Source organism: Entelurus aequoreus, linkage group LG12 (genome assembly GCF_033978785.1).
Source record: "Entelurus aequoreus isolate RoL-2023_Sb linkage group LG12, RoL_Eaeq_v1.1, whole genome shotgun sequence".
Classification (NCBI taxonomy): Eukaryota; Metazoa; Chordata; class Actinopteri; order Syngnathiformes; family Syngnathidae; genus Entelurus; species Entelurus aequoreus.
In genome coordinates, this window is record NC_084742.1 from 349,024 (window position 1) to 364,095 (window position 15,072).

Below are 15,072 nucleotides of genomic sequence, written 5' to 3' on the forward strand. Positions count from 1 at the left end.
GTCGTTTGGGAGGGCATCAATGGCTTTGCTGAGCTCTTCCATAGTGGGCACTTCATCTAGCTCCTCCATGATGGGCAGATCCTTCGTACCACTAAGGGCAGCATTGGAAACTGATGTTTCACGGGAGTACAGTTCTGAGTAGTGTTCCACCCATCTGGTCATCTGTTCCTCCCGGTTAGTGATCTTCTCCCCTGACAGAGATTTCAGGGGGGCAATTCCTTTTACTGCAGGGCCAAGGGCCTTTTTGATGCCGTTGTACATGCCGCGTGTGTTTCCGGACTCGGCACAGCTCTGTATTTCCTTACACAGTTGTTGCCAATATTCATTGGCACACTGTCTAGCAACACGCTGGGTGGTGTTCCGAGCCCTTCTGAGTGCTGTGAGTGTCTGTTCATTTGGGCATTCCTTGCTGAGTCATGTACACATATACACACACACATATTATACATAAACACACACACACACACACACACAAATACAAAGTGAGACAAAACCGTGTAGCTGCTTAATCTACTTTTATTGTAACACAAACAAAAAGCCTTATCACAACCTACACATTTTTAAATCAGCTTTTTGATTTATTTGTAGCTATTAATTGTTGTTGGCACAAGTGGTCTTTAAAACCAGTAACAGCGGCCCTTTGGCACATGAGAAGTGAAAAGGAAGACGAAAGAAAGAAGTACAAATATATGTAGTCACAAGCAGCACACATGACTCAGCAAGGAGTGAAGTCACAAGTGCCACATATGACTCGTGCAAATAATGGGAAGTGCTGGCGTCCTATGGGAAATCATACAATTATTCTTTACATGGCCAATATGAAGTTGATATGATTACTGAAAATGGATGAATACCGTAATAGGAATGAGGATTGATTTTTAGGGTTCAATTGGTTGACGGAAAGCAGTTTTTCCCAGGCCAAATGTAACGCGTGAAGGCCACATGGAACAGTACCAGTGCTATAATAAAGCTACTCATCTTGGGACACGATGTTAGCAAACCTCCGCACGCGCTCCGTGTCAGAATTCAGCGTGGAAAGGGTAGTCCTTGTGCTTCTTGTTCCTGAAGTCAAGTAAAACATATTGAACAAAACTCTATTCAAAAAACAATCATTTTCAAACACAAACTCACATTAGAAAGGGGCAAACTCTCCAGTTGCGATTGAAGCCCAATATGGTTTTCATGTCCTCGTCGCTCAGTTGGAAGTCAAACACCTGCAAATTACTTTTTTTTTCAACACAAAGTGTGAGAGAAACATACTTGTTTTTTGTCCTTACCTGAAAATTCTCCTGAATACGGTGAGGGGTGATTGATTTGGGAATCACCACAACATTACGCTGGATGTGGAAACGGATCAGGACCTGGCAAAGAAAGAAGAAACAACCCATTAGAACACTTTTTTTTCAAATAAAAAACAATGATATTGGCAGCGTACCTGAGCAGTTGTCTTCTTGTGCTTCGCAGCGATTGCTTTGATGTCAGGATGCTCCAGAAGGGATGGGTCGTCTGGCTTCGCCCTGGAACGAACATCATCACACACTGCAGAGTGCCAAGATGGCGATATTGTGATGTGGCGTTGGCGAGAAGCACAAGGCAAAACTTACCAAGGTCTATCGGGAGAGCCCAGGGGACTGTAGGCAGTCACAGAGATGCCCTTAGAGTTGCAGTAGCTGATCAGCTTCTCTTGGGTCAGGAAGGGATGGCACTCCACCTTCAGGTACACATGTTCACGTGAAACTGCCGTTTCCACGTTTTGCTTTGCAATTATCTTTTTATAAATCATAGGGTAAAGTTGTCTATTAGGGCTGCAACAACTAATCCATTACAATCCATTATAAAAATAGTTGGCGATTAATTTAGTCATCGATTCGTTGGATCTATGCTATGCGCATGCGCAGAGGCTTTTTATTTTATTTTAAATAAACGTTTATTTATAAACTGCAACATTTACAAACAGTTGAGAAACAATAATCAAAATAAGTATGGTGCCAGTATGCTGTTTTTTTTCCAATAAAATACTGGATAGGATAGAAATGTAGTTTGTCTCTTTTATCCGATTATTAATCAAAGTAATAATCGACAGATTAATCGATTATCAAATTAATCGTTAGTTGCAGCCCTAATATATATATATATATACATACACACATATATATATACATACATATATATACATACATATATGCATAATCTCCTCATGATGGTATTACACAATTCTCTATGCATTTGATTTACAAATTGATGGAGAACGTACTTGGTTTTGAAATCATGAGTCGGGGGAACAAGCATTTTATTGGACCAAATTTTTTTGGAATTCATGTTAATATAGGGATGTCCAAACTTTTTCACCCAAAAAGGTATGCAGGAGCCATTTTGATAGATTATTTTGTCAAAAAAATGCTAAAAACAGACATTACCTATATTTTTAAAGACAAAACTTACTGTTAGTGTTGTTATAGGTGACAAAAATGTACTATTATTAATTATTACAGGGGTAAAAAAAAAAAAAAGTAAATAAAAAGCAAAATGACGTAATGAAAAAAAGCTGAAATGTTGATACTAATAATTAATAATAATAGTTATTACTTACAAAAAAAGCTGACTAGCTTTTGTCTTTAAATATTTATGTTGTTTTTTTATTTATTTATTGTTTTACAAAACAAAACACTGACTTATCAGTATGCGACCTTTGGTGAAAAAAGAACTGAGTTATTATCAACACATTTTTAGGTTTTTTCCTCATTAAATTACACATTTAAACATTTTTTTCACCCTTACTGCTGCTTTTTTCTCCAAAACTCCAGCTGTGGGCCGCACTTTGGACACCCCTGTGTTGACATAATGTTTTTTGCACGGGCAGATCATTCTCAAGCATATTTGATTTGATTATATATTTGATTTGATATATTTTTATTTCAAATATGCAAAAAAACAAGAGCAAGCCTGATCCAATACAGTGCTATAGCCTTAACAGCCATTATAACAAAATGAAAACAATGGAGGATAAAAAAAATGAAAAAAATAAACAAAATGAGCAATTTGAAAAGGAGTGAGAAGAAGTTTACACTTATTTAATCCCACCCCTTTTCTTGAAACCATAAATTACTCTGAGCTAGAACTACCATGTACAAACTTAATGAAAAATCAAGCAAAATATCAAGCAATTGTATGCAGTAAGTGCAATTTTTCTGTCAAAATTGAAAGAACAAATATGTTTCGTAAGAAAGATGAAGTGCTTTGGCGCACATTATTTCTCGGGTTTCGTGGGCCACATAAAATGATGTGGCAGGCCAGATCCAGCCCCTGGGCCTTGAGTTTGACACGTGTCATAGGGCAACAAATAACAGATCTGCAATGTGGCACTGGCATTATGTCATTATTTGCAATGATTTGTATAACAGCTGGAGGCTAGACAGAAATAAGGGCTTAAATCTAATACTTGGCAAGGCACTGACGGTAAACAAAAGGCTAAGCTAATTAGGCTAGCTTCAGGGTAAACAGCCACAGACGCTCGCATCGGAAAATCATTTACTTCCCTTCTTCGAGACATTAGGGTCTCTTTTCCCCTCAAAAACCAGAGGGTTAAGATGCCTCACGCTAGCTATGATGGAAAAAAAACAATGAATTGACGTACCTGGATGTTAGCGGGCTTGTATTTGAGGCCCGGCTTGTTGAGAAGGCTTTCGATCTGATCCCGGTTGAAATTGGAGATCCCGATAGCCTTAACCAATCCGGCATCCAGCAGCTCCTCCATCCCCTGACACAAACATAACAAAGGGTGTTCCACAGGGCTCTCTAATAGATCTCCCCGGCTTCATAATTAGCTAAGGGTGTAACGGTACATGTATTTGTATTGAACCGTTTCGGTACGGGGGGTTCAGTTCGGAACGTAGGTGCACCGAACGAGTTTCCACACTGTGACGTAACATTATCAGGTAATGAGAAGGGACCTTTATTTTGAAGGCGAGTTGCTCCCTCCTCTAGTTTCCGGTAGTCTCCGTGCGACAGTCAGACGCTCACTTGTTTACACACGAGACGGATTTATGAGTTTCAGCGCTCCAAGTTTGTTGTTTCTTCCCACAAAGTGCCTTGGAAATATTGTCTGTAAGTCCTGTGTCTGTTTTAGGAGTAACATGAAGACGTTGTGTGCGCGTGTAAATGTAGAAATAGTACTGTGCGACGATAGCTTATTCTCCTGTTGCTACTTAGCATGTTGCTTCTTTGCTCGCTAGCTCACTCCTCTAAGGGAGGGTGCAATGTTTGAGTCTCTCCTCCTCATATATATAATATATATTATCCTGTGTTGTTTGCAACTATTCCATATGTAAATCTTATTTATGTGTGGCTTTGAGTGTTAAATGGGCTATGCACGGCTATTTACATCCCTTTATGAGCACTGTTTACATGCTATTGTGTGTGAAAACATGTTATGCAGCAAACATTTATAGAAATGTAGTTACTTAGTAGTGTTTGACATATATTTTGTGTCTCTTTATACAGTTTTACAAATAAATAAAGAAGAGAAGATAACAAAAACAAAAGGGACACAAGGAAAAGAGAAAACAAAGAAAGAAGTTAACTTTAACTTAAATGACCAATTAGACAGGAAGGAAGGAAAAGTGCATTGTCTGTGAAAACCACTAAAGCTTCTTAAAGATAAAAGGCCTGGAGTCTTTCTTCCCTTTCCTTGGGATCTTCATGTTAACCATCTGTCAACTTGTTTACGTCACGGACACAGACACGTAGGACGGAACACACACGGACATATTAAGTAGCTACAGAGCTATTTTAAAGCAATGTTAAAAGGATAAAGCCATTGTTTACAAATTTTGGTAAACAAATAACCAGAAAATGTATATTTTGTTGTTTTCTTACTGTACCGAAAATGAACCGAACCGTGACCTCTAAACCGAGGTACGTACCGAACCGACATTTTTGTGTACTGTTACACCCTTATAATTAGCCCATAAACATTCCAAGCTGCACCTTGTTTTATAGCGTTTACTTACCTCCCATGTCTCTAGGAAGTTGGAATGATCAGGAATTGTGTCACCGGCGCTGTCAGTAGGAAACAGGTCGCTGCCGGCCTGTGTCGTAACAGACTTGACGTTCACGCTACATTGTGTTAGGATTATAAACACACATTTACACAGTCTCGGTGTACCTTTAATCCCATTGGCCAGTGCACCAGGTATAAGTCCAGATAGTCCAGTTTAAGGTCACTCAAGGTCTTCTCACAAGCTTCCCTCACCATGGACTTGGCATGGAAAGTACACCATAGCTGAGCAGCAAAGAATAGGATATGGTGAGTTAGGGTGCATGATGGGGGTGCAAAGATTCCACAACAAAAATCGATAATAGAAGTTGTCGCCAACATCATTTGTTTGACGATAATAGTCAGTGACATCATCGCTTGCGTTTTTCCGGACATGTACGATTCAGTGGGACTGGCGACAGGCAGCAACAGGAAGATAAAAATGGCTGTGGCCATTGGCAACAACACTGTGGATGAAAACATCGCAAGTATTGAAACATTTGACAGAAAACACGTCAGACACAAATAACTTGTTCAAATTGCAAAGCTGACATTGCTTTTCACGGTAGGGCTGCAACGACTAATCGATTGAAATCGATTATAAAAATAGTTGGCGATTAATTTAGTCATTGATTTGTTGGATCTATGCTATCCGCATGCGCAGAGGCAATTTTTTTAATTATAAAACAATCTTTTATTTTTATTTTTAATAAGCCTTTATTTATAAACTGCAACATGTACAAACAGCTGTGAAACAATAATCAAAATAAGTATGGTGCCAGTATGCTGGGTTTTTTTCAATAAAATACTGGGACGGATAGAAATGTAGTTTGTCTCTTTAATCTGATTAATCGAAGTAATAATCGACAGATTAATCGATTATCAAATTAATCGTTAGTTGCAGCCCTATTTCACGTCAGTACGTCTTTTATGCGGGAGCATTTGTTTTCTCCTCCGTGAAATAGTTAGCTTGTTAGCTAACTAAGAACAGCTATCTATACTTTACCTGTGTTATAAAACAGTGTGGCTAACTTATGCATTTTTTTCCCACAGACGCCATTATACAAACAGTTAAAAAAAACAAAAACAAGCAAAGACACTGAATAGGTGTTATGGTGTGTGCAATAGCGCCACCTTTTGGACAAGTTTGCTCACTGCAGGTGCTGCATTGGCCATCGGTTTAGACTGCGCTTTCAACCGGATTTGGAGTGCCGTTCAGTCTTCTTCCCATCCATTGCATTTTCACTCGTTTCTCACTTCTTTATTCATCACTACAAGCAACGTTTGTAAGTTTTACACTACAACTCAAACAATTCATACTCAACCGTTCCCTGTGTGATGTCTGTAAGAGTGTTTTCATTCATATTTGTACGTGCTATCGTTATGTAATGAAGCTAGCGTCTTTAGCATTAGCTAATATGCTAACATGTTTACGAGTGTTTTTGTTAGTATTATTAATTTACAATGGCGTTCTTTTTGTATCGTAAATTCACCAAAATGTCACCGTGGAGTTATTGAGTCTGTTCAGCTGATTAGAGAGCTAGCTTCCGCAGCTTGTGGGCCCATGACGATGACTTCTGTTTTGTTTGATCAGCCGTTTTACTGCTGTGTTACAGACACAATTTGGAAACAATAAAGTATGTAAATAAACATTTACAAAATCTTTCTGTGTAAATAACTAATTTCACAATGTATATATCTGCAGCTTATAGTCCAGGGTTATGCTAACATATGGAAAAATATATTTTTCTCTAAAAATGTTGTGGGTGCAGCTTGCATACCGGTGAGCTCTATGTTACAACTATAGTGTTGTAACGATACCAATATTTTGGTACCGGTACTACAATTATTTCTGTACTTTTCTAAATAAAGGGGACCACAAAAAAATTGCATTATTGGCTTTATTTTAACAAAAAATCTTAGGGTACATATATATGTTTATTATTGCAGTTAAGTCCTTAAATAAAATAGTGAACATACAAGACAACTTGTCTTTTAGTAGTAAGTACCGGTAAACAAACAAAGGCTCCTAAGTAGTCTGCTGCCATATGCAGTAACATATTGTGTCATTTATCATTCTATTATTTTGTCAACAATATTAAGGACAAGTGGTAGAAAATGTATTATTAATCTACTTGTTCATTTACTGTTAATATATGCAGACTTTCTCTTTTAACATATTCTGTGAAAAAGTAATAATCACTTATTCTTCTGTTGTTTGATAATTTAAATTAGTTTTGAATGACACCACAAATTTGGGTATCAATCCGATACCAAGTAGTTACAGGATCATACGTTGGTCATATTCAAAGTCCTCATGTGTCCAGGGACATATTTCCTGAGTTTATAAACGTGATATACATTTTTTTTTTAAACGAAAGAAGATGTTATGATGCCAAAAAATTATCGACGTAATCATAGTAGTATCGACTAGATACGCTACTGTACTTGATATCATTACAGTGGATGTTAGGTGTAGATCTACCCATGGCGTTTGTTTACATTTTGATGCCAGTGAGCTACGGTGTGTAGTGAAGCATGTTTAGCTATTCCTCGTCCTGCAGGGATGATACGAGACCGGTACGTTTCAGAGGTGATATAGTACAGAAAACGATTCATTAGTATTGCGGTACTATACTAATACCGGTATACCGTACAACCCTAGTCCGTGTATAAAGCTTCAATTAAAATTTGATGGCTCAAGTAGAGCCACTAAATAGGTGTACGTTTCACATTCCAACTAGTCCACTAATAGTTAAGATAGTGGACTAATAAAATAGTTGCAGCCCTTGTCCACAAGCATGGCAGCATATTGATGCGGATCCACTCCAGTCCCGTCAGTGACAAGCACGATGGGTAAACACAGCAGAAATGGTAACAACAAAAAACGTCTCACCTTGCTAACAATGAAAAGTTCCTCACGCTTAACCACGCCGTCCTTGATCATGGCCGCTATCCCCTCGCCGACTTCAACCTCGTTCTGGTAAATGTACGCCCCATCGATGTGTCTGTAGCCTGCAGAGATGGCGGCTTTCACCGCCTCTGTGACTTTTCCAGGAGGAGACTAGTGGAGAATTTAAAAACAATTAATTGTATAAAGTTGATTAATTAATGTTGCCACAGTGACTACAATGTTACCTTAATGCCAGAAATTAAGACAACCACAAGAAAGCAGTCTGAAAAAGACTTGTTATTTTATATTGTGGTCTGACAAGTTTATACAAAGAAACGGGGCATTACATGAACACATCAAGTAAAGCCACACCCAAACTTCAAATGAAAGCACTGCACAAAACAAACAATCAGAATAATGACTCGTCATTTCAGAGCCTGGAGTTTGTGAACAGGTCGATAGTTACCTTGCCACTAATAAACTCATGTACAAATTCCAATCCGGCTTCAGAACTAACCACTCCACTGACACATGCCTTCTCTATCTGACCGACCACATCAAACATGAGGTGGACGCGGGCAAATACTGCGGCATGGTCATGCTGGACCTTCAGAAGGCCTTTGACACCGTTAACCACGCTATACTGTTGGATAAGCTCAGAGCAATCGGATTTAACAAAACCTCTTGGAGCTGGATGCAGTCTTACTTGGAGGGGAGGGCGCAGGTGGTAGAGGTGAACGGCACCGTGTCCCCCCCCCTCTCGGTGAGCTGTGGAGTCCCCCAAGGCAGTATATTGGGACCTTTACTGTTCCTAATATACATAAACGACATGTCATCGGCATGTGACTGTGAATTGTTTTTGTTTGCGGATGACTCTGCCCTGCTGGTATCCGGCAAGGACAAGTCACAGGTGGAGAAAATCCTCAGTGCTGAGCTCTGTAGAATTTGCACCTGGCTCGCTGACAACAAGCTATCCATCCACTTGGGTAAAACAGAATCCATCCTGTTTGGGTCCCACATCAAACTTAAGAGAGTCAATCACTTCACCATAAAAGTAGGTGACAGTGTCATCACCAGGAAAGATGAGGTCACCTACCTAGGTTCCATTCTAGAGGCTAACCTTTCCTGTGATAAAATGGCAACCAAGGTAATCAAAAAGGTTAACCAACGAACGAGATTTCTCTACAGAATTTCCTCTCTGGTCAACAAAAGCACCTTGAAGATTCTGGCGGGAACTCTCGTTCAACCCTTTTTCGATTACGCATGCACCTCCTGGTACCCTAGCACCTCCAAAACCCTCAAATCTAAACTCCAAACATCTCAGAACAAGCTAGTCAGGTTACTTCTAGACCTCTACCCCAGATCCCACCTCACTCCTACCCACTTCTCCAAAGTGGGCTGGCTCAAGGTGGAGGACAGAGTTAAACAACTTGCACTGAGCCTAGTCTATAAAATCCGCTACACCTCCCTGATACCGAAGTACATGTCAAACTACTTCCTTAACGTAAATGACCGCCATAACCACAACACCAGGGGGTGCTCCACTAACCACGTTAAACCCAGATTCCGAACTAACAAAGGTCTTAACTCATTCTCTTTCTATGCCACATCAATGTGGAATGCGCTCCCAACAGGTATAAAAGAAAGGGCATCTCTATCCTCCTTCAAAACCGCTATAAAAGTTCACCTCCAGGCAGCTACAACCCTAAACTAACACCCTCCCCGGATTGCTAATAATCAAATGTAAACAATCAAATGCAGATTCTTTTTCTTATGCCTTCTGATCTCTCTCTCTCTCTCTCTCTCTCTCTCTCTCTCTCTCTCTCTATGTCCACTACTTGATGTCCATATCCCCACCCCCCCACCCCACCCCCCCTCCACACTCCTGATTGTAAATAATGTAAATAATTCAATGTGATTATCTTGTGTGATGACTGTATTATGATGATAGTATATATGATAGTATATATCTGTATCATGAATCAATTTAAGTGGACCCCGACTTAAACAAGTTGAAAAACTTATTCGGGTGTTACCATTTAGTGGTCAATTGTACGGAATATGTACTTCACTGTGCAACCTACTAATAAAAGTCTCAATCAATCAATCAATCAATGTTTTGGTAGTACCTTAGCAATCGAAATCCAGTCCAGTGGAAAGTTATTTTTAATTTCAACACACAAGGGATTTAGCTCTTTGTGAAAGTAACTGCTGCTGTTTGATTTTTATTGTGCCATATAGTTTTGCTGAGAGGGGGAAATCTAAAATGGTGATCTCGTTGTCAAAGCGCGGGGATACGGCACCACTTTATAGAATGTACACAATAAAAAAACACAACCCAAATACAATCAAACTGGTTTAAATGTAGCTTAAAGATGTAAACAAAAAGTAGCAAGAAACACATCAATAATGAATAAAGCAAAACATGTTCTAGACCAAAAATCACTTCATATTCTCTACTGCTCGCTAGTGTTACCATATCTGAGTTACTGTGCAGAAATATGGGGAAGTAAGTAGAAAAGTACACTTCATTCATTAACCAAGTTACAAAAAAGATCAGTTAGAATAATAATAATGTTGGATACATACAAACACTTTATTCATTGAATCGAAAATACTGAAATTCCACCACATAGTGAATTTGCAAACAGCTAAAATGATACACAAAGCAAACTATAACCTGCTAGCCAAAAATGTACAACAATTATTCAGAACAAAAGAGGAGAAATATAATCTAAGAGAAAATTGTAATTTAAAACATTTGTACGCACGTACAACACTTAAGACCTTCAGTATATCAGTATGTGGAATTAAATGATGGAATGGATGAAGCAAAGCAATCTAACAATGTACTAACATGATACACTTCAACAAACTCTTCACACTTAAAGTGTTTACAAAGTACAAAGAAGAAGAACCATGACAAACATTCCGCGTCGTCTTCGATACCGAACGCGTCGTCTTCGATACTAAAACCATTGTCTTCGATACTAAAAACATTGTCTTCGATACTAAAAACATTGTCTTCGATACTAAAACCATTGTCTTCGATACTTAACGCATTGTCTAAAATACTAAAAACGTTGTCTTCGATACTGAACGCATTGTCTTGGATAAAACCATTATCTTCGATACTAAAACCATTGTCTTCGATACCGGACGCGTTGTCTTGGATAAAACCATTATCTTCGATACTAAAACCATTGTCTTCGATACCGGACGCGTTGTCTTGGATAAAACCATTATCTTCGATACTAAAACCATTGTCTTCGATACCGGACTTTTGATTGATTGAGACTTTTATTAGTAGGTTGCACAGTGAAGTACATATTCCGTACAATTGACCACTAAATGGTAACACCCGAATAAGTTTTTCAACTTGTTTAAGTCGGGGTCCACTTAAATTGATTCATGATACAGATATATACTATCATATATACTATCATCATAATACAGTCATCACACAAGATAATCACATTGAATTATTTACATTATTTACAATCAGGAGTGTGGAGGGGGGGGGGGTAGGATATGGACATCAAGTAGTGGACATAGAGAGAGAGAGAGAGAGAGAGAGATCAGAAGGCATAAGAAAAAGAATCTGCATTTGATTGTTTACATTTGATTATTAGCAATCCGGGGAGGGTGTTAGTTTAAGGTTGTAGCTGCCTGGAGGTGAACTTTTATAGCGGTTTTGAAGGAGGATAGAGATGCCCTTTCTTTTATACCTGTTGGGAGCGCATTCCACATTGATGTGGCATAGAAAGAGAATGAGTTAAGACCTTTGTTAGTTCGGAATCTGGGTTTAACGTGGTTAGTGGAGCACCCCCTGGTGTTGTGGTTATGGCGGTCATTTACGTTAAGGAAGTAGTTTGACATGTACTTCGGTATCAGGGAGGTGTAGCGGATTTTATAGACTAGGCTCAGTTGTCTTCGATACCGGACGCGTTGTCTTCGATACGGGACGTGTTGTCTTCGATACCGGACGCGTTGTCTTCGATACCGGACGCGTTGTCTTCGATACCGGACGCGTTGTCTTCGATACCGGACGCGTTGTCTTGGATAAAACCATTGTCTTGGATAAAACCATTGTCTTCAATACCGGACGCGTTGTCTTCGATACCGGACGCGTTGTCTTCGATACCGGATTTGATTGATTGATTGATTGATTGATTGAGACTTTTATTAGTAGGTTGCACAGTGAAGTACATATTCCGTACAATTGACCACTAAATGGTAACACCCGAATACGTTTTTTCAACTTGTTTAAGTCGGGGTCCACTTAAATTGATTCATGATACAGATATATACTATCATATATACTATCATCATAATACAGTCATCACACAAGATAATCACATTGAATTATTTACATTATTTACAATCAGGAGTGTGGAGGGGGGGTGGGGTGGGGGGGGTGGGGGGGGGGGGGTGGGGATATGGACATCAAGTAGTGGACATAGAGAGAGAGAGAGAGAGATCAGAAGGCATAAGAAAAAGAATCTGCATTTGATTGTTTACATTTGATTATTAGCAATCCGGGGAGGGTGTTAGTTTAGGGTTGTAGCTGCCTGGAGGTGAACTTTTATAGCGGTTTTGAAGGAGGATAGAGATGCCCTTTCTTTTACACCTGTTGGGAGCGCATTCCACATTGATGTGGCATAGAAAGAGAATGAGTTTTTTTTTTTTTTTTTTTTTTTTTTTTTTTTTTTTTTTTTTTTACTTCTTGCAGTGTGCTGTACATTCACACATGTAACTATCATCTAAACCTGTGATTGACGTAGGTGTAACCCTCCTTCCGCCAGCTAGCTGGGTGAGGCTCCAGCTTACGTGAAGCCAACAGGCTAAGTGGCAATTAAAATGACACAAAAACAATGATAAAATCACATTTCAACAAATACAGACATTCTATCTTGGTAATGCAGTGTCCCTAATAGATGCCTGGTACTCTCTGCCGTTGAGAGTAAATAAACCCTGTCAATGACTAATGTTTTCATAGCTCTTAATATGTACCTGTGTTGGCATTTAGAAAGGTGAACCTTTGTTTAAAACGAGGCACGGCCAGCCCAAAACTGTCAGCGACGCCACTGATGCACTTCTCCTGATGTACGACTCCTGTTCTTGTTTTTGAACACTGACCTGGTATTTCTTCGCGTTGTCTTCGATACGGGACGTGTTGTCTTCGATACCGGACGCGTTGTCTTCGATACCGGACGCGTTGTCTTCGATACCGGACGCGTTGTCTTCGATACCGGACGCGTTGTCTTCGATACCGGACGCGTTGTCTTGGATAAAACCATTGTCTTGGATAAAACCATTGTCTTGGATAAAACCATTGTCTTCAATACCGGACGCGTTGTCTTCGATACCGGACGCGTTGTCTTCGATACCGGACGCGTTGTCTTCGATACCGGACGCGTTGTCTTCGATACCGGACGCGTTGTCTTCGATACCGGACGCGTTGTCTTCGATACCGGATGCGTTGTCTTCGATACCGGACGTTTTGTCTTCGATACCGGAGGCATTGTCTTCTATACTGAACGCACTATCTTCGATACCGAAAGCGTTGTCTTTGATACTTAAAGCATTGTCTTCGATACTGAAAGCATTGTCTTCGATACTGAAAGCATTGTCTTCGATACTTAAAGCATTGTCTCGGATACTTAAAGCATTGTCTTCGATACTTAAAGCATTGTCTCGGATACTTAAAGCATTGTCTTCCATACTGAAAACATTTTCTTCGATAAAAATAAAACAAAAAACTAAAGTGATATAAACCCGTTTCAATAAAAAATATTGTGTAATAACGAGCCAGTTTTTGAACGTCTCCCATCAAAGAGCCGTAAATCCCATCTCTACAATAGATTATATATTGTTATTATGCGTCAATTTGAATTATTATGATAGAATTTTTAACTCGTTACAAAAACTGAAACTCCACAACGGCTACAGTGTTGGTCATTGCAAATAGAACCGCCCTACGATCGGGAGTAGAGATGTCCATACACAGATACATGACGAGGGTCCATTTGTACATTTAAAGACCACACAAACAAATACTTAAAGGCAGGCAGAAGTAGCATTTTAGCAGGCATGACAGTGGATAGACGAAGCTAAACGTTGCATAGCATGGATTAGCTACGGTTAGTTAGCCACAGTCACCTATAACACGCACTATCAAACTAACATTGCTTTTATTCCTAACAAATGATGGATATTTGGGAGAAAAAAACACTCACTTTCCAGGTGCCCAGGCCAACAATGGGCATTTGTGCACCGTTACTCAACTTCACAGACGTCGCCATTGCTTCTTCACCCAGAAAAGTGATCCTCACAGATTTGGGCACAGCATTAAATTGCTCATCGATTAGTCATGTCTGGCAGCACTGGCAGGTAGCCGGCGGCTTTTGAAATTTTACCCAAATAAAAAAGACGGGAAACCACCGCAAACGTCCTTGGAATGAGTTTAAATCACATAAATAAAACAAACTAGATGACGCTGTAAATTATCTCGACTGTTCAACTTGTTATAGATAAACATATATCGATAGCACATACGTGCTTCCACATACCACCGCTAGAGGGAGACATTACCCCAACTAATAAATGGCAATATGAGACTTGCTGTACTAAAATAAACACTATGTAAATTGATGTATCAAATCATTAAAAAATGTATGTATTTATGTGTATATGTAAGCAGGAATAAATATTTTACCTATTTTTTCCCTTTATTATATAATTTTCAATGTGGTTTTATTTTGTTATTGTTTGCTTGTTTATCTATCCTTTTTATTGGTCTTTTTCCATTTTATTATTAGTATGAAAACAATCACTATTGAAATATAAGCCAATATGCACAATTTTAACAAATAAGGGTGCCCAAAGTGTGGCCCAGGGGGCCATTTGCGCACCGTAGGTAATTTTTAAACAGCTTGCGGCACAATCATTACCATTCAAATATTAGTGTGCTAGTTTTTTGGGGTTTTTTTTGCAAATTTTGCAGGTATGTACCGTAACGTGAAATATTTTGTTACTTAATGAATGATATCTGTTATAGTATTTTTAAGCTATTTTTTAGGCCTACACTTAAGTAATATTTTGGTACTTGATGCCTGCTAACATCAGCATGGTAGCATTTTAA

General features: G+C 39.1%; 1 protein-coding gene across 2 annotated transcripts; it reads right to left on the minus strand.

Annotated features, from left to right (window-relative positions):
* Positions 1 to 498: 498 nt before the first annotated feature.
* On the minus strand, positions 499 to 14,325 carry LOC133661327 (aldo-keto reductase family 1 member B1-like). Of its 2 annotated transcripts, none has more exons than XM_062064455.1 (10): positions 14,168 to 14,325; positions 7,932 to 8,099; positions 5,165 to 5,281; positions 5,010 to 5,087; positions 3,635 to 3,757; positions 1,605 to 1,711; positions 1,436 to 1,517; positions 1,278 to 1,361; positions 1,132 to 1,214; positions 499 to 1,062 (listed from the first exon to the last, which is right to left on the minus strand). In XM_062064455.1, exons 1-10 carry the CDS (start codon positions 14,231 to 14,233, stop codon positions 1,020 to 1,022), a joined length of 951 nt encoding a protein of 316 aa, XP_061920439.1. In that variant the 5' UTR covers positions 14,234 to 14,325; the 3' UTR covers positions 499 to 1,019. The 2 variants fall into 2 exon arrangements, 1 of the variants encoding a protein (XP_061920439.1); XR_009827920.1 differs by having other exon boundaries at positions 1,041 to 1,062; positions 1,132 to 1,224.
* Between the last annotated feature and the right edge of the window lie 747 nt (positions 14,326 to 15,072).

Coding starts and splice junctions, on each gene's coding strand:
- LOC133661327 (XM_062064455.1), bottom strand. CDS start 14,233: ATGGCGACGTCTGTGAAGTTGAGTAACGGTGCACAAATGCCCATTGTT. Junction 8,100..14,167: donor TTGGCCTGGGCACCTGGAAA/GTGAGTGTTTTT, acceptor ATTCTCCACTAG/TCTCCTCCTGGAAAAGTCAC. Junction 1,063..1,131: donor AGAGTTTGCCCCTTTCTAAT/GTGAGTTTGTGT, acceptor ACTTGACTTCAG/GAACAAGAAGCACAAGGACT.